This window comes from Arachis ipaensis, chromosome B7 (assembly GCF_059453495.1).
Source record: "Arachis ipaensis isolate K30076 ecotype BB chromosome B7, ASM5945349v1, whole genome shotgun sequence".
NCBI lineage: Eukaryota > Viridiplantae > Streptophyta > Magnoliopsida > Fabales > Fabaceae > Arachis > Arachis ipaensis.
The window spans coordinates 11036452-11056803 of NC_142442.1; the positions used below are offsets into that span (position 1 = coordinate 11036452).

The following is a 20352-nucleotide window of genomic DNA, read 5'->3' on the forward strand; positions in this document are numbered from 1 at the left end:
CAAGACCTTTTATCATTTGAGTTTCTTTTACTTTCTTGTCATTTACCTTTCATGCCTCTTATCAACACCCCAAAATATTCACTTCATAGCCAATAACAAGAACACTTCCCTGCAATTCCTTGAGAGACGACTCGAGGTTTAAATACTTCGGTTTATTTTTTATTGGGGTTTGTACTTGTAACAAACAAAATTTTTGATTGAGGAATTGTTTGTTGGTTTAGAACTATACTTGCAACGAGATTTTATTAGTGAAATTCTTTACCGACACACAATTTTCTCTTCATAAAAAACATAACTACAAAGCTGGCCAAGGTCTCAGGGTCCTCCATCCATTCTCCTTCTCCATTTCTCAGCTTCAAAACTCTATTCTTTCTTCTCCTTATGATTATTTTTGTATGATAGTATCTTGTGTTCCGATCACCCTCAACTATCCATTTCTCTCGAAAATTTTGCAACCAGAGGGCTTCTTCTCTATCAAGCAGCTCCTCCAGCTCATCGTTGAGTTGCTTTTCAAGTTTCTCAAGATATGTATTTTTTGAGTGTTTTTGGGCTCTCTGTATTTCTCCTAGTCTGTTAAGGAGTTTTCTCTTCTGCCGTCCCACATGCCCGAAAATATCTTTGTTCCACTGCTTTAGTTCATTCATGAACATTAAAAGGGCTTGGTTGAGGTTAGCTCCTTTATCCCATTTCTGTCTTACAAACTCCTTATACTCAGGGTGCAACTTTCACATTACTTCGAATCTGAAAGGTCTATCTCTACCTTTCTAGTTTTGAGGTTCAAGAGTAATAAGAAGCGGGTGGTGGTCAGAGTTGGTACGTGTTAGCACATCAACTCTAGCCTCACCAAATCTCATTCTCCAATCGACATTAGCTAAGGTTCTATCCAGCCGCTTAAACACCCTTTCTCTTCCATCCCACAATGGCCCCCTCCAAGTAAATCTGGTTCCTACATACCCCAGATCAATTAATGAGCAAGCATTCATCGATTCCTTAAACCTCTGACAAGCTCTGACATCTGTTCTACCACCTCCTTTTTTCTCCATCGGACAAGCAATTTCATTGAAGTCCCCCCACCATCATCCACTCTTTGTTCTCCCCATTAGATAGTCTTTTCAGTTTTGGCCATAAAGTTCTTCTATTTGTCTCTTGAGGGCTCGAATAGATAGTAGTGAGGATCCAACTCCTCTTATTGGGGAAGGTCACCTCCATATGAATAAATTGTGTATGAGATTTTAAAACTGTGATGAGAATATTTAGATCTTTCCATAGCACCCAAATTCTCCCCCGCTAAACCCATTAGCCTCTTCTATAACACTATAGTCAAAACCAAATCTATTAATAGCCCTTCTTGCTTGTTCATCACTGTATCTAGTCTCATATAAGATGACTATATCAGGTTTGTAAATACGTATAAATTCATTGAGAGAGCGAGAAAATGCCTGACTCGCAGCACCTCTATAGTTCCATGAAAACACAATCATAATTAACAGTTATAAGGAAGGCACCAAAAACTTACTGCCTCCAGTAGCATCTCATCCGCCGTTTCCATCATCTCTGCTTCAAATTGGAGAGCTGCTTCCACCATAATTTCTGAATCAATAGAGTATGGATCAGGTGGGTCTGGAAGGAGTCCATGATCAGAACTATGGGTTACATTTTGAGTGGTCTGGGTGGGGTTATCACTAGATTGGGGACTGATTTGTTGTTTGTTATGGGCATTTGGGTTGGCTTAGAAGAGAGCTGGGTTGTATGGGCCTTGTATGGTTTCATTATTCTTTACATGGTTTGAGGAGCTTGCTGTTTTTTTTTTTGGTTTTTTGGGCTTGTTGGACTTCTGAACATTTGGTTTCTAGGACTTATCTTATTATTGGAGCCATGGATTGTAGGCTGGGTAGCAATGCTAGGTGGTTGGGACGTTGTTTTAGGCCTTGGATTATCATTCTTTTGTTGCAGATGATTGGCTTCAGAGTTTTCGAAATTCTCCTTGCAAACCTAGTACCTGCTGTCTTTTGCACCTCAATTTACTGACTGCAGTAACTTACAGTTGTGAAAAAAAACTTTTAGAATAATGTCCTCCTTATTATTAAGCCATTTTACTTTTTTTAAAATAATGTCTGAGCCCAGGTTCGAACCGGGGTTCTCTAGTGTGTGAGACTAGCGTGATAACCAACTACACCACCCAGACCACATTTCTTTGTTCTAACTATGAGCATTGGAAACTCTCTTTTTTAGCTCATAGGTTCTAATTTGTTGCTCATTACCATGTGACGGATTGAAACTTTGAAATTGTTAAAACAATATGACTTTGGACTAAGAAGAAAATAATGAGCCTCCATCACTTAACACACACATTACACCAATTTAGACTTTTAACTCAATAAATATTTGTCATCATATATAAACCCATAATCAGAGTTTGTTGAAGAAAGAAAGAGTCCCTTCTAAGTGGTGGTGGGATAATGGTGACATAAATTGTTGAAAAGAATAAGGGTGGATCAATGCACGTGGTACTTCCATCTTTATTTGTTGCAGTAGCGAGTTGCTTGGATTCTTTCGACATGAATGTGGTAGTGCTTGATTACCGAATAGTTTGGAAGACTGGAAAAATTACATTCTAATATTCTACATGTGCTGGGAAAAACTTGTCGTAATGATTAACATGATAAAAATATATTATATTTACATTAAGATTATGATATAATAATATATATATATATAATAAAATTTTTTAATTTATTAGATAAATATTATTTAGTAGATATTGACTACTTTATTTTGACTAGATATGTAAGTAACACAGTTTAAATTTAGGCAAGAGCCTATGCGGCATAGGATGAATATCTGGCTAAGGTCTAAGGATTGGCCACCAAGTCAAGTACATTGACCAAAATTTAAAAATTATAAGTTCAAGCTTAAGATGCACAGTGAAAAAGACTTTTGAAGGGTGTAAAAATAATTTTGCATTCTTACTTAAAATGCCAAATTTTAACATTAAACAAATGCTAAATTTAAACAATTTGCAGACAAAAATATCATAAAATTTGAGCATAATAATAGTAAGATAGAAGATACAATTATCACTCCCATAAAAATGAATAATCTTCAAGACTCAATTAAAGATCAAATAATTCATCACACGCCACATAATTAGTTGTGTAGTTATGTTTAATATAAGTCATAGTAATATCTCCTAAAGATTGATTTCGATGTTGCTTTTAAATTTGTGTTCCAAAAGAAAAGAAAAACAATTTTTATGTTAATTTTCAATAGTATATATTCATATAGCATTCTATATACATGTTCTAACTACAATAATACACACAAAAATCTACTCTCCTAATCACCTGACTACACATGTCAATTTACACAACGCATCATGTCATGTTAATATTATACTTTTTATAATTTCTACACATTTAAATTTGTTTATTAAAATTTATTCATACATCTTAAGATTGCATATATTTAAATTTTTTTTAAAAATCATATAATATTTACTTTTTAAATATATTTCATTTTCTTTTATAAAAGATAATTACAAAAATAATATAATGAATGATATAGATAGAATGTAAAATTACCGAAAAAGACATTATTTATATCATTCTTTACATTCCAAAGTGATTTTGGTTAATATTATTCAAATGTTATTCATTTCCTAAAATTACGTTTGATAAAAAAAATTCAAACGTGAATTACATTGATGTCCATTCAATTTTGATCAAAATTAATTTTGTAAAAGCACATTTATATCAACATCCATCTATAATACCTAATCAAAACACACACGTAAGACGTAACCAGCCAGCTTTTAGATGCATCCTCATCATTGTAAACCAAAGTACCATTGTCATGGATAATTGGATAAACTAATGTTTGTATTTGAATAATTACTACGTGAATAGCATTTTGAAATATTGATGCAGCACAGTATAAATTATAAAATCTCTATTCAACCCACATTTACCCCAAAATGTCAAAGACACCACAGCACTCAACATGCTTAACCATTAAAAAAAAAATAAAAAAAAAATAAAGAAGTGAGGTTAATGAAGAATAATTCTGTTTGACGCCTTAGATTCAAAGAAATATAAATCAATGATATTACAATACCCTAAAGCTTCTTACATTATTGAAGTAATTGAAACACATGATTTCTAGTATGTTAACACCAATTCGGTAACATACAGGTATGCAGCAATATATGCACAACAGATCTCCCTCACCTTCTTCAACAACCTTGAGATTATGTATCAGTTTGCTAAACAATCGTTTAATTCGAACCTAACTTGCTTAATATGGGCCACCTATAGTTTACTAAACACTATATATGGGAATCCAGAAATTTACAGTTCAGTGGAGCCCTGTCTACATGCAAATAGAGGGCAATCTTCACATGTATGACTTTTCGTTTAGCTCTCACATTTGTCTCGGTAGAGGGACAAACAAAATCCAAGTAGGCCATGAAGTAGCTCCCGTTGTTGGAACATGAAAGCATATTAGGCCACAAAGAATATGAAGATCATTAGGAAAAATATCAAAATAGCAAATATCTTAATTAGAAGCCACCTATTTGATGATATTCTGTTAAGATGCCTCAATAAAGAACTGTGAGCTCCATCAACATTTGCCAATGTTTCCTCCATGTTGTCATCGATCCTGCCCATGCCAGTTATATAGATTTAATCCTAATTGCCAGAACATGTGAATATCAACGGCTTCCATGCAATAATACTTTGCGATTCAAAACAAACATGATGGTTTCAATCAAAAGAAGAAAAACATGGTGCATTACTGTGCAATCTGAAACTTTGTATGGGTATAAGTGTTCAAGTCAGAATAGAAAAACCTGATGGCTAGTTCCCCTTGCTGGGCAACCATTGTAGCCAAATGTGTGAAGATCCCACTAAGTTCTGTGATAGTAGATTCAACACTGTGCAGTGCAGTTGCCCGACTTTGAGCATAATTATCTTGGTGAGGAACAACCTGCTGTACCATAGACATTTCCATTTGGGGGGTTGGAGCATTGTCCACAGCTAACCTTCGTCTGTATCAACAAATTACCACAAGTTGCAAGTTTAGCTAAAAATTATGTGAACAAAAGCATACATAGAAAGTTTAAGAAATTCATACCCAAAAGCAAATATGTATAATGTAACAAGCTCAAAAATTGAATGAGCACAATAAATACCCAATTGACTATGGAGGCAAAATATAAATTGGCTGAAATTTAAACATCAAGATGTATACTTTAAGTTGCTGCAATCAATTGTCTAGAAAATCTATAAGGGAATTCTGACAAAATCATTTTTCCATAATTTATAATTGACACAACTATAAAATTTTAAAGATACCAATCAAAATTAAACATGGTTGAAATAAGATATACATCATTTCTCTTAATTTGTGTTCAAAGACTAGCCCAATATTTAAAGACCATTTATAATGCCTGAAGTGACTTCTATCATACAACTTGGACTAGTAGAGTCGCAGTCATCATCCAGGAAACAAATAATAAGCATTGAAGAACTTTCCAATACAATGACTATGTCTTATCTCACTTGGTTAGGTTGGATCAGCCAAAGACTTTCCAATACACATTCATCTTATGCTCATAATTGAATACTGGGAAAACAGGAACCATATCAAATGAGCTAGAAACAGTAACTTATGCCCATCAAATGGTAGTTCTTGTTGGGCAGCAAGTTTCATTCATTCATGCCATGGAAAGAGAACAGTCACATACAGAGGGACAAGGGAGTTTAAGACAAATTTAGAATTGAAAGGTGACTCCAGTACCCAATTTGACAGAGCCTAAACAATCTACATAACCCAAGTGGTTATCTCAATACAGAGCTTGCTTACTTCCGGCCCAAGTTATCAAATTAATAGGCTAAGTACAAAGGTTTTTATTAATATTGGTAGCTGTTTTCTCATTATGCAACAAGCATCTATGACATGATCAAATCTTGGCAGCAACCTTGTTCTCCTCATTACACATGAGGAAGAAAGCAGCATGCACTCCAAAGAATTAGACCTCAAATGCAGTCAGAAAATGATGATTCATACGAAGCAGTATAAGCTACCTGTTTACATATGAAGTGCTATGTGAAGTTGATGCTTAGATTTTTATTTAGAACTACCTGGCTACCCATACCTATTTGCCTATTCATGTATAAACAAACAAAGGGACGATTTGATCTTATAGCTTCCAGAGAAAATTTGCACATACCTTAGTTGATTGCCAACTGGTACTCCATTTGAAGTTAGTCTGCATGAAAGAGAGATTCAAATGAAACCTCGTAGTATCAAATTTTTCATAAATCCAAATTCTATGCAATGAGAACCATTCCAGTACTCAAAGAACTACTGAAATGCAAATGAGACAATTTCATTGAAAAAAGACAACAAATTGCACAAGCAAATCTCGTTACAAGAATTTATAGGCTGCTAGTCATTACATTTAAGGGGCTAGAGGCACCAACGAAATGTGAACGACACAATTTTTTTGAAAAAGCCCATAATTGCACGAGCAAATGTCATGAGACAATTTTATTGGAAAAAGACAATAAATTGCACAAGCAAATCTCATTACGAGAATTTATAGGCTGCTAGTCATTACATTTAAGGGACTAGAGGCACCAACGAAATGTGGACAACACAATTTTATTGAAAAATCCCATGAATTGCACGAGCAAATCTCATTAAAAGTAATTTAAGTATAGTCACTAGATATAAATATTAGGTTAGCTACGCTATACATACTTCATTGTGGGTTGTCAAAATTAAGTGAAATCCCAGGCATGTATTATTAGTTGAGATGGAACAGGTACATTAAAGTCATAGTATAACAACTGCTAACCTATAACTTGATAGAAATCGACTCACGCTGACTGTTGTTGCAAGTCTTCAGATGGATTTAATGAATTCGACCATGGGGGTGGTACATGGGATGGCTTTGGGTGATGCTGAAAAGGGTTCTCTCTGGATGTATTCTTGGAAAATATCTGCTTCCTATTCTCATGAGCCTTGATATTCTGGGGGACAATGCACAAAATTAATTACACTAATAACAAAAACACAATCAGGAAAACAATAACAACCACCGGAAAAAATAAAATAAAATAAAAAAAGAGTATTGGTTACAAGTACAATGGAGATTGGAGATTATGTGAAATATGAAAGGAAATTCCTCCTCTTTGATTCTCTCATCTATGAAGTATTTCTCGTCTCTTTAGTTATTCTCTCTGTAAGTCCCTCTTTATTCTACCTATCTTCTCTAATTCTACATTCGCATACTCCTAAGATCTCTACTGTTCAATGGTGCTTTCATAGTTTCATTGATGCCAAAAAGCATCCATGACTGAACAGGAACAGGAACAGGAACCAGCTGAAAGTTGCCAGCAAAGGAAAGCGCAGGAACCCAAATTTTCATCCATGGAAAACACCAATGATGGAGCAAGAATGAGAAATAAACTAAAAGAGATTTTAGTCGAAGCTGTCAGTATGTAGAATTCACAGCACTCCAACTTTCTATTTCAAGTCAGATTAGCTGGCTGGCTAACTTAATCTTCTCTTCTATTCTATTCACAATACCCTAAATACGAATACAAATTGATTCGAATTTCATAAACTCAAAAGCTAACTATCCAGTCTATCCTGCATTAATCAAATTCAGTAACTAAATTACCAAGCCACTCTTAAATAAAATTTCGGATTAATTAACCTCTGTTCTAGTGGTCAAGACATCTTGGAGTTTCTTTGTGGCGCCCATGAGCCTGCTCTTCAAGTCATCACAAACGGCATTGGAGTGAACAACCCTATCCTCCGAGTACATCCCATCAGCAATCTCCATGTTCTGAATCGTCTGTAAATCCGAAAGAGCCGCGTTCAGCGCCGTGATCTCGTTCTTAATCACAGCCGTCAGTTCCTGTATCTCAACAATCGGATCATTGAAAATCGACGATTTCTTCGCCACTACGAAAACACAATTGATTTTTCAGAGCTAATTAAATAAAAGAAAAAATTTTAAAAATGAAAAAGAAGAAGAGAAAGAAGGAGGAGTTAGTTACGTTGGGCGAGCCTTGCGATCTTCTGTGAAGTATCGTGGATTCCCAAACCGATCCGAGAGGCCTTTCGGTTGAATTCGGATCTGGAATTTGGAACCGGAGAGTCGGTGGAGGAGGGAGCATTTTCCGGTTGGTTAGGCAACGGTGGCGGAGTGGGGGCTCCGATCTTCTTCTTGAGAGTCTCCGTCACCGACCGGAACTCGGAGGTGCGGTCCCTGAAGGCGGAGGCCATGGCAGCTACCGCTGTTTTCTTTTTCTTTTTTTTTTCTTTTGTTATTTTTTTTTTTTTAGGTGAAATGTTATTATTCTAATCTTACACAAATATTCGTCCCTAGGAGGTAGGAGGAGATTCTTTATTTTTTTGGACAGAGTACTAAAAGTACACAAATAGGTAAGCCCATTGGCCTATCTATCAAATAATTCCTTACCAGCCGTCAGATTCATTACAACACGTGAATGTCATCCGTCAGATCTGGGTCTTCAAAAACCTGAATTGACCACCCCCTAGATAAAAACAACACTAACCAAATTCATCTTTCACGTGCCTCCTTCTTCACTCTCAAAACCCTAGCCTTTTCTTGTACAAACAGAGGAGGTTAAAGAGACGGCGCCGTTTCGCTGTCCGCCTTGACAAAGCACAGCTTCGTCTTGGCCCTCGATTTTGCAACTTTTTTTTTGTCTCTCTGAAACTCTGATCTCTATCATCATCGTTACAAATGGCACCAAAACCAACTAAGGCTGAGAAGAAGGTCGCTTACGATGCTAAGCTCTGCAAGCTTCTCGAGGAGTACACTCAGATACTTGTGGTCAATGCTGATAACGTTGGATCTAACCAGCTCCAGAACATTCGAAGGGGTCTTCGTGGTGATTCTATTGTTCTTATGGGAAAGAACACCATGATGAAGCGTTCTGTTAGAATGCATGCTGAGAGTACCGGGAACAATGTGTACCTCAGCCTTATCCCTCTTCTTGTTGTAAGTGGAACCCTAATTATTACTGTTTTTATTCAGTTTTTCATCGTTATTTTGAGAAATTGTAAACTTTCATTGTGTTTAGGTGTGTGAACACATGGATTATAACTTCTGGTTTTGTGTTGCGAACTACATGTCTAATATTCTGTTTGTTGTACCAGGGAAACGTTGGATTGATCTTCACCAAAGGTGACTTGAAGGAGGTTAGCGAGGAGGTTGCTAAGTACAAGGTAATTTAACTATTCTTTAGTTCGTATATTTGTGTTGTATAATTAGTTATTAGTAATACCATTTAATTAGTGATTGTTAGGTTCTGTTTTGTTTTGACTTGCTAGCATTTGCTATGTGTTGAATGTCTTTTTTGACTTTTTTTCAATGCTTATAGAAACAGATACTGGTAACTTTCTTATGGTTTCTTATTTTCATTGGCATTGTTTACCCGGAATTAACTGTCAGAAGTTTCAACTTTGTTTTCATGCTTGTACGTGTACATATGTTTAATAATGTTACTTGCATTTCTTTAAGCTTGTTCTTATGTAGAAGTCTTATAGGAATCACGGTACAACATTTGTTAGTTTAAAATTCTCGATGTGACACTCTTCTACGTAATGGGATGGTGTGTTTGTTTTTGCTCAGTGAATATGATGCTATTAATGATCTTCAAAACGCTTTTTCTTGAATCTGTTTGAGTTTTCTGTTTACTGCCTGTTGAACCTAGTACTTACCAACTTATATTCAAGAGGGTTTCTCATCTTTTTTTGTTATATCAACAGGTTGGAGCACCTGCTCGTGTTGGTTTGGTTGCTCCAATTGATGTTGTTGTTCCTCCAGGCAACACAGGGCTTGACCCCTCACAGACCTCTTTCTTCCAGGTATGCAATCTCGTTCTTGTTGATCTCATTTATTCTTCTTGTTGATTTTGGTGCTTATGTCAGTCTTCACAATTCAGGTTCTGAATATTCCAACCAAGATCAACAAGGGTACTGTTGAAATTATCACCCCTGTGGAACTTATTAAGAAGGGTGACAAGGTCGGTTCTTCTGAAGCTGCACTGCTTTCCAAGCTTGGCATCAGGCCCTTTTCATATGGTCTTGTTGTCCTCTCTGTCTATGACAATGGTTCAGTATTTAGCCCTGAGGTTCTCGATCTCACTGAGGACGACCTTGTTGAGAAGTTCGCCATTGGAGTCTCAATGGTGACTGCACTCTCATTGGCCATTTCATACCCGACCCTTGCAGCTGCCCCACATATGTTCATCAACGCCTACAAGAATGTTTTATCTGTTGCCATTGAGACAGATTACTCTTTCCCAGAGGCTGACAAGGTTAAGGAGTATTTGAAGGTATTGTCTCTTAAATTTGGATTATGTTACGCTAAAATACTACTACTTTAAGGTATTGTCTCTTACAACTTGCTGTGTTAATTGCAGGACCCCAGCAAATTTGCCGTGGCGGCTGTCGCTGCTCCTGCTGCTGGTGCAGGTGGTGCTCCGGCTGCTGCTGCTGCTAAGGAAGAGGAAAAGAAGGAAGAGCCTGCTGAAGAATCTGATGATGACATGGGTTTCAGTTTGTTTGACTAGGCCTTTGTTAGATTTAATATTTTAAGTATTCACTCGTTCTAGATTATGTTACGTTGTGTGTTCTTTTTGTTTTATATAATTCAATTACTTCTAGAAATTTTTTTTACGCCTCGACCCAACAAATAGGGAAGACCAGACACAATTCAATTTAATTTTGGAATTTTTACAATATATTTAATTTGGGTTAACTGCCAAAAATGCCCTTGAATTATTCAAACGCTGATAAAAATGCACCCATTATTCAAACGCCGACAAAAATTACTATCGACAAAAATGCCTTTAAATAATTTAAAAATACAACAAAAATAATTTAAAAATATAACAAAAATGCTCAATAGTAAATATGTATTTTTAAAAAATACTTTAGAGATTGAATTTTGATGTAATTTTTTGCAAACATGATTAGAAAACATGATTAGAAAAATGAGATATTATTATTCTTAAAATTTGATAATTTTTTACTGAATATATATTTTTTTGTGAGTTTTTAAAAGTATTATTAGTTGTTAAAAAAAATACAAATAAATTATATACTTAACAAAAAATTACCAAATTTTAAGGATAATAATATTTTATTTTTCTAATCATGCTTAAAAAAAATTGCATCAAAATTCAATCTCTAATGTATTTTTTGAGAAATACATATTTAATATTAGATAATCTTGCAAAAAAAACTAACATTAAATATGTATTTCTCAAAAAATACATTAGAAATTGAATTTTGATACGATTTTTTGCAAATATGATTAGAAAAATGAGATATTATTATTCTTAAAATTTGGTGATTTTTTGTTAAGTATATATTTTTTTGTGATTTTTTAAAAGTATTATTGGCTGTTAACAAAAAAATTATAAAAAAATAATATACTTAACAAAAAATCACCAAATTTTAAGAATAATAATATCTCAATTTTATAATTATTCTTGCAAAAAATTGCATCAAAATTCAATCTCTAAGACATTTTTTGAAAATATATATTTACTATTGGGTATTTTTGTTGTGTTTTTAAATTATTTAAAGGTATTTTTGTCGATAGTAAAATTCAGGTGTATTTTTGTCAGCGTTTGAATAATTCGGAGGCATTTTTGGTGGTTAACCCATTTAATTTTGTTTAAAGTTGCCTGTGCTTCTATTTTTCATGAATTGTTGCACGTTAAAACGTGAAAAGCCAATGCCCTTCGCTTATATGTAACAGTATATCATAAGGTCGTGATATTCTGAAATCCTTATGAAGGTTCATCACTTTAATCAAGGAAGCTATAAAATTGTAGAAGTTGTGGACATTGAATAGCATGTGTTTAGCCAATTGAAGTTTTGTCCGTTGTCAAAGGATTAGAAACCATAAACCACTCATTCTTCTTTGGTAAAAAAATTATGGTCTTTATGGTCGGACATGTTTTACTGGTAGGGTATTAAAATGGGAGATTCTATGGGTTGACAAAAAAGAGGAGAGTTCACCCCTTACTCTGTTTTGGTATGAAATATTTGGAAGTTCAAGAATAGAACAATGTTTAAGGAATACAAATCAAATTGGGCTTTTGAATATGTCAAATTGAACCTCATTTTAGATTGGTAGCTAAAATTAAAGTTTTTTTCATTTTGTCCAAACTATGATTATATAGAACCTTGATATAGTAAAAGTGGCTAAGACACCTACAGCTTAGGAGAAGAAAATAAACATGAGAAGAGGTCGACCCTAACTTGTAATATGTGGTGCAGCCTCCGAAATTCTCTGAATAACTAAGAAAAAAGTTGAATTTTAGAGAATCATGTCTTATTCTGCTATATTTTGTGGTTATCAGATATGCTAAAAATTTTATAGATGGACATACTTTTAAAAAATTTTCAAATATTTTTAGAATACGAGTGTTTCAATACTTCTAACGGTTGATTTTAATTAATACATATTATATCTTTTTTGTAATTGAGATTAATGGTTAAAACTATTGAAAAACGATTTATGTCTAGCTCTTTGTAAAACTTTTGAGCATCTCACAAGACTCTTGAACATATACGTGAACATCTTAGATAGTGTGATTATGTATGAGTAAAGTAGTTATATATTTTTAGTCTTATTTATGGTAGTGTGCTCCTTTTGATTTAAACTTCGGATTTTACTTATGAAAAAAAAGGTTTGTATTGATTCCTTTCTCAGTTGGCCATGTCATCCTCTTTGGCTTTATAAACAATAGTAATATTAGTGCGAATGATAAAATTAAGGTCAATTCTAAAATTGTATAGTAAAATATACGTCATTTCAAGTGTTTTTTTTTAATCAAATAGGTTAAAAAAGACATTAGACACATATATGATTCAAATTTGAGATGATCCAACACTTCTAGAAATATCACGCCTTCATCTATACACGAATGACTCGGTTTAACTATTTCTATATTTGAACGGATTGAACAAGTAAACAAAGACACGAAGAATAATAAGTGTTATATTTATGTGTTTATCTCGAATTCCTACAATAAACGGATATGCATCACTCCATCATTATTGATTATATAAAACATTTCTCAAAAGTCATAACTAAGTAGTTCAAAGTAGGTTCGTTATCCTTCCAAGCCAGACATAATAACTACAAATATGAATATACTATACAATTACAATTCTAAGTTAGGTTTGATGTCAAGGTACTTTACCAAATGAAACTTTAGAGAAAACAAAAAGGAATCATAATGGGTCATGATGAGCTCAATTTCCACGACAACTTCCCCATTCCAGTTGCTAAAGGGTAGTGACGACTTTGATGTTTAAATTCATCAGTGTTGCTGTCGGCAATTTTTAATTATTTTGGGTAGATGTTTGCAATTTACATCAACTAATACGTAATTTGAAATTTACTACACATGCATATCTTTTAGGTCATCTAATTCATGTATTTCTACTCTTATTAGAGCCGATATTCACTTATCATTTTGGACATTTATTAAAGGACTGTTTTTTATTACTACTTTCTCAATTAAATAAAATTAGATATATTCTTTTGAATATGAATATGAATATGAATAAGAAAGAGAACATTATTGAATATATGATAACATTTTTTTGAGAACCCTTGGGGTGAAAAAAAGGGTCTAACTAAAAACAAAAATAGAAAAGAAAATATAAAAAGTTTACCTTTTAATCTCTCAAAAATTTTCTATGAACGAAGTGTTTGGTGACTTAGAAGTCTTAACACCAAAAAGCTAAAGTGATTAGCAACTCTATTAGTCATTATATCGTTGGGACAGTAGAAGTTCTATCTTTCAAGGCACACCACGTAGAATTTTAAACAAATTTTATTAACAAAAAAGTGAATAATAATAATAATAATAATAATAATAATAATAATAATAACCGACTTCGGTTGCTCAACTTGGTTAAAGAAAGGGTCTTTTGAAATGGAAAATGCTACTTGTACAACAAAATTTAGTTTTTATTATTTTAATTTTTTAATTAATCATATTTCTTATTTTTAAGGAACCATTTTTATTTGGAATACTTATCACAGTAAAATTTGTAACCACTTTCAATACATTAATTTTTTGCAAATTAAACCATAAAACTCGTAACAACTTTTTGTGTACTAATTTTTAAAAAATTAGTGAAGTTTTCAAAATCAATTAAACTCGCTTTAATTATTTTTTTTATTCAAAACATTCAAAACTCATGTCAAAAACACATATAAACAACATAAACACATTCAAAATTATGTATTAACACATTTAAATTATTCTTATTCTAGTTCTAAATTACATATTGAACACAGAAAAAATTAAACTCAAATACACATCCAAAATTATAAGAATGCACTCTAAATATTTTATCAACACATCCAAACTCATGTAAAAAAAACTTATATATGTACATAAGAGAACATAATGAACAACATAAACACATCCAAAATTAAGTATTGACACATCCAAATTAGGTTAACATTACAACTCCCAAATCAAACATATGAGTGCAAAAAAAATTATAATCACAGTTTAAAAAAAAAAATACGAACACTTTCAATATTATACATAAATTTAAAAAAATAAAACTTTTTATTAAGCAAAAAAAAAGATAACATATCTTCATGAATGAACTTAACCAAATTATTTTAAAATTTTGCAAGCAGAAATACCAAAGACAGAAGGAGTGCGACGTGGGGGAAGAGACCAGGGGAGGCGCAGGAGATGGAGGCGGTTGTGCGTGGCGCGTGGGAGGAGACCAGGGACGGAGAGGAGCCCATCGATGGAGGAGGCGCGGAGTGTACGCAGGAGAAGTGCGCGTCGCGGGGAGGAACACGTCGCTAAAGGAGGAGATCGTCGCAGAGGAGTGCCCAACGCGGGAGAAGACGAAAACGGCCACAGATGAGGAGGGAGAGGCGATGCAGCTCTGGATCTTTACGGAGCGAAGATTTTACTAGTGATTTAAGATGGTTTAAGATTTATTTTAGAATTTTAAATTCGAAATTTTGAATTCTAACTAATTTATTTTTGGATGTATATTTACATTGTAATATATTAATAAATAAATATATTAAATCTGAAACAGAAATTTAAAATTGAAATTGAAATTTTAAATTTTAGTTTTATTTAGTTTGTATTTTAAATATGTATTTAATTTTAAAAAGACACGCCAATGAGTTATAGCTCAAATGGCATAGACTTCCTCTTCATACCCTGGCCCAACGCTAAGGCCCAGGATCCAAGTAAAAAGGGTCAACCCAAAAGGGTTGAACCTCACCGTACACAAGCCAGACACTACGAAGTCGGTGATCGTCACGACTTGCTCTAAAGAAGTCGGGAATGGGGATTAGCTGGCAGATAAACCCTCACTCAAGAGGATAATTGCCCCTAGAATCTCTCTAACCACTTCCAAGAGCCATATCTCAACTTCCCTAAGATAAAGGGACGGTTATTCCCCTTAAAAGGTGGAACTACTCCAACGGTGGTTATGGGTACACCACTATAAATACCCTGACACTTCTCAGGTATCTCAGAGGCTCAATACTCTCTAGACCTGTTTTGATTCTCTTGCTGACTTTGGCATCGGAGTGTCTTTGCAGGTACCACCCCCCTATTCTCTCACAAACAAGTCGGACGGAGCCCTTGGATCGCCAACCCACTCAAAGGCCTCCTCCTTTAGACAATTGGGCCAACCAACACCATCCAATCCATTAATCTCCGGTTACCCATCATAACATTGGCGCCGTTGCCGGGGACTCGCGAGATCAACCAGTGATGGCGGACAGATCCCCCGAAGAGGGTCATGTGGAGTCAGATTCCGAACAAGAGAATCTGGATACCGGAAACAATGACGCAGACCTAACCCTCCACCAGGGAACCAACGATCAACATAGAGAGGGTACCTCCGGAGTAAAAAATTCGAAGGTGAATTCCTCAGAAGGGCGCGAATCGGAAAAAGACGGACCATCCCATGCAACTGAACTTATGGGATTAGTCCATGTCCACCAAAGCCGCCTGGAACAATTGGAACAGGAGCGGGAACGACAAAGGGAGACAGAAAAGAACCTAAAGGAGAAGATGGAACGACGAAAAGAGTTAGAAAGAAAACTCTTGAAGTTGGAATCCTCCCTCAAAGGTCGGAACTCCCGCGACGATCGAGAAGAGTCGCCCCCAGGAGGGGAGGACCCCTTCAGCGAGGACATAATGAGGGCAAAAGTTCCGAGGAACTTCAAAAGCCCCGATATGGACCTCTATGACGGAACCACAGATCCGAAGTATCACTTAAGCAATTTTAAAAGTCGGATGTATCTGGCTGATACTTCTGACGCTACGCGATGCAAAGCTTTCCCGACTACCCTGTCGAAAGCAGCGATGAAGTGGTTCGACAGCCTCCCTCCGAGATCAGTCACCAGTTTTGAAGACCTCTCAAGGAAGTTCTTAATGAGGTTCTCTATCCAGAAGGACAAAGTAAAACATGCGCCAAGCCTCCTGGGGATAAAGCAGGAGGTCGGAGAATCCCTACGAGCCTATATGGAAAGGTTCAACAAAGCATGTTTAGAAATCCAAGACCTGTCCACTGAGGCAGTCATTATGGGGTTAGTCAATGGGCTTAGAGAAGGTCCCTTCTCACAGTCCATATCAAAAAGGCACCCCACCTCCTTAAGTGATGTACAGGAAAGAGCTGAAAAGTACATCAACATGGAGGAGAATGCTAGACTGAGAGATTCGAGTTGGCGACCCGGACATCTTCCCTCAACAAAAGAGAGGGAGAGGGAGTCCAAGAAGAAGAAAGAACTCGGTCTCGATAGACCAAGGAAATATCACTCTTATACTCCTCTAAAGGTTTCCATAGTGGACGTATGTAGAGAAATTTGCAACACTGAAAGGCTGCCGCCTCTCAGGCCCATCAAAAACAAAAGAGGGGGGAGTCGCAGCGACTACTGTGAGTACCATAAGATATATGGTCACTCAACTAATGATTGTTACGACCTTAAGAATGTGATAGAAAAGTTTGCCAGAGAAGGCCGGCTTGACAGATATCTCATAGAAAGGTCGGATAATCCCGGGAAGAGAAAGCGAGACGATGTGGATAGAAGAGACCCACCACCGCAGACTCCGGAGAGACATATCCATATGATCTCAGGAGGGTTTACAGGAGGGGGACTCACCAAGTCCTCTCGCAAAATGCACCTAAAGCGAGTCTACCAGGTCGGAAGCGAGTCACTCGACCTTCCAACCATATCATTCACAAAGGAGGATGGGCAAGGAGTAATCCCTGGACACGATGATCCAGTAGTAATAACCATGATCCTAGCAAATGCCCATCTCCACAGAACCCTAGTAGATCAAGGAAGCTCAACGGACATCCTTTTCAAGCCCACTTTTGACAAACTAGGGTTAGATGAGAAAGAATTAAGAGCCTACCCCGACACCTTGTACGGACTAGGCGACACGCCAATAAGGCCACTGGGATTTCTACCCTTTCACACCACTTTTGGAGAAGGAGGAAAATCCAAAACCTTGAGTATAGACTTCATAGTCATCGACGTAGGGTCAGCATATAATGTTTTAATCGACAGAGTTACCCTTAATCGACTCGGAGCAGTGGTGTCCACTCCCCACCTTTGCATGAAATTTCTGACCCCAGCGGTAATAGCAACGGTGAGGGGAGATCAGAAATTGACAAGGAAATGCTACAATGAAAGCCTGAACCTGAGGGAAAAAGGCAAAGAAGTCCACACCATAGAGCTCGGCGGTACAAGGGCCAGAGAAGAGCTGCGGCCACAGCCGGGAGGAAAAACCAAGGAAATACAGGTGGCCAAGAGGAAGGAAAAAATACCAACATAGGAGCCAACCTAGGGGAAACCCTAAAACAAGGGTTGACTAAGCTCCTAAAAGACAATTCCGACCTCTTTGCCTGGAAAGCCTCCGACATGCCCGGGATAGACCCCGAGCTTATGTCTCACAAACTCTTGGTATACCCAGGGTCCCGACCTGTACAACAGATAAGACGCAAGCTCGGCTCGGAACGAGCCCTAGTAGTAGAAGAGCAAGTACAGGCACTCTTAGAAGTCGGCTTCATCAGAGAAGTCAAATATCCAACATGGCTAGCCAATGTAGTGCTAGTCAATAAGCAAAATGGCAAATGGAGAATGTGTGTCGACTACACCGACTTAAATAAGGCATGTCCCAAGGACCCTTATCCATTACCAAGTATTGATACCCTAGTAGACTCTAGCTCGGGATATCAATACTTGTCGTTCATGGATGCCTACTCGGGGTATAACCAAATCCCGATGTATGAGCCAGACCAGGAGAAGACATCATTCATCACGCCCAGAGCTAATTTCTGCTACGTGGTCATGCCATTTGGATTGAAAAATGCAGGGGCCACATATCAGAGGCTGATGAATAAGGTGTTCGCTTCTCACCTTGGGAGCTTAATGGAAGTCTACGTCGACGACATGCTGGTAAAAACCAAGGAAGAAGACGACCTCTTGTCAGACCTCTCGCAAGTCTTCGACACCATAAGGTTACACGGGATGAGGCTAAATCCCGCAAAGTGTGTCTTCGCGGTAGAAGCTGGAAAATTCCTGGGTTTTATGCTGACACAGAGAGGGATTGAAGCAAATCCCCATAAGTGTAAAGCTATCCTGGAAATGAAGAGCCCGACTTGCTTAAGAGAAGTTCAACAATTGAATGGCCGACTCGCAGCCCTCTCCAGGTTCTTGGCAGGATCAGCACTCAAATCCCTTCCACTGTTTTCTTTATTAAAAAAGGGATGCCAGTTTGAATGAACTCCAGAATGCGAAGGAGCGTTCCAGGAGTTCAAAAGGTTCTTGAGTCAACCACCAATCCTAACCCGACTTCTAGTCAGGGAAGATCTCGTCCTTTATTTGTCCGTAGCAGATAAAGCTGTTGCATCAGCCTTGATAAGGGAGAACGAGACCGGACAACATCCACTTTACTTCATCAGCAAAGTTCTACAGGGCCCCGAGCTAAGGTATCACAAACTAGAGAAGTTTGCCTACTCCTTAGTAATAGCCTCACGAAGGCTACGACCTTACTTTCAAGCACATACAATAAGAGTCCGCACGAACCAACCCATGAAGCAAATCCTCCAAAAGACGGATGTTGCAGGGAGAATGGTTCAATGGGCAATAGAGCTCTCTGAGTTCGACTTGAAGTATGAAACTCGGACAGCAATCAAAGCTCAATGCCTCACCGACTTCATAGCTGAGTACGCAGGAGACCAAGAGGAAAAGCCAACTACATGGGAACTCTATGTAGATGGATCATCAAACAAAACAGGAAGCGGTGCAGGCATAATATTGGTTGATGAAAGGGGAACCATAATAGAGGTTTCCCTCAAATTTGAATTCTCAGCTTCAAATAATCAGGAAGAATATGAAGCCCTGATTGCTGGATTGAAGCTGGCAGAAGAAGTCGGTGCAACAAAAGTGATGATATACAGCGACTCCCAAGTGGTGACCTCCTAGATAAATGGAGAGTATCAGGCAGAAGATCCAAATATGAAGAGCTACTTGGAAAAAACTTTGGAGTACCTCAGACGCTTTGCGGAAACTAAGGTCAAACACATAACTCGGGATCTCAAAAGCAGAGCAGACGCCCTCTCCAAGTTAGCAAGTATCAAGTCAGGAGAGAATAATAGAAGCCTGATCCAGGAAACTCTTTAGGAACCTTCCGTGGTAAAGACAGAGGAAAAGCAGGTGGTCCTTGAGGTAGCTGGATTAAACCTCGAATGGATGAACCCCTTGGTTGAATACATGAAATTCGACATCCTCCCCAAGGAGGAAAAAGAGGCTAAGAAAATCCGGAGGGAAGCACAACATTACACTCTGGTGAAAAATATCCTCTATAAAAGGGGAATATCAACACCATTGTTGAAGTGTGTACCGACCTCGAGAACCACCGAGGTACTAGAGGAAGTTCATAATGGGATCTGTGGAAATCATCTCGGAGCCAGGTCGCTAGCCAGGAAAGTAATCCGAGCTGGATTCTACTGGCCGACCTTGCAGAAAGATGTCATAGAATTTGTGAAAAGATGTCAACCATGCCAAATGCATGCAAATTTCCACGTGGCTCCCCCCGAGGAGCTCATCAGTATAACTTCTCCATGGCCCTTCGCAAAATGGGGAATGGATTTGTTAGGTCCTTTTCCCCAGGCGCCAGGACAAGTCAAATATTTGATCATGGGAATAGACAACTTCACAAAGTGGATAGAAGCAGAACCACTGGCTACCATCACAGCTCAAAGAAGTCGGAG

The 20352-nt window shown here is 37.0% G+C and overlaps 2 protein-coding genes and 1 non-coding gene across 4 annotated transcripts; 1 reads left to right on the top strand and 2 right to left on the bottom strand.

The window, feature by feature from the left end:
* Window positions 1-2111: 2111 nt before the first annotated feature.
* On the bottom strand, window positions 2112-2185 carry TRNAV-CAC (transfer RNA valine (anticodon CAC)). Its single transcript has one exon. It is a non-coding gene; the product is annotated as a tRNA-Val (tRNA).
* Window positions 2186-4099: 1914 nt separating this feature from the next.
* Window positions 4100-8548, bottom strand: SYP31 (syntaxin of plants 31). 2 transcript variants are annotated; one of them, XM_016310682.3, is made up of 6 exons: window positions 8073-8548; window positions 7727-7977; window positions 6889-7037; window positions 6233-6271; window positions 4850-5047; window positions 4100-4659 (listed from the first exon to the last, which is right to left on the bottom strand). In XM_016310682.3, the coding sequence occupies exons 1-6, from the start codon at window positions 8299-8301 to the stop codon at window positions 4500-4502; spliced, it is 1026 nt and encodes a 341-aa protein (XP_016166168.1). In that variant the 5' UTR covers window positions 8302-8548; the 3' UTR covers window positions 4100-4499. The 2 variants fall into 2 exon arrangements, with proteins under 2 accessions (XP_016166168.1, XP_016166170.1); XM_016310684.3 differs by having other exon boundaries at window positions 7727-7930; window positions 8073-8378.
* LOC107608907 (large ribosomal subunit protein uL10) lies at window positions 8405-10817 on the top strand. The gene is made up of 5 exons (XM_021107300.2): window positions 8405-9043; window positions 9202-9270; window positions 9814-9912; window positions 9990-10382; window positions 10470-10817. The coding sequence occupies exons 1-5, from the start codon at window positions 8786-8788 to the stop codon at window positions 10617-10619; spliced, it is 969 nt and encodes a 322-aa protein (XP_020962959.2). The 5' UTR covers window positions 8405-8785; the 3' UTR covers window positions 10620-10817.
* Window positions 10818-20352: the final 9535 nt, after the last annotated feature.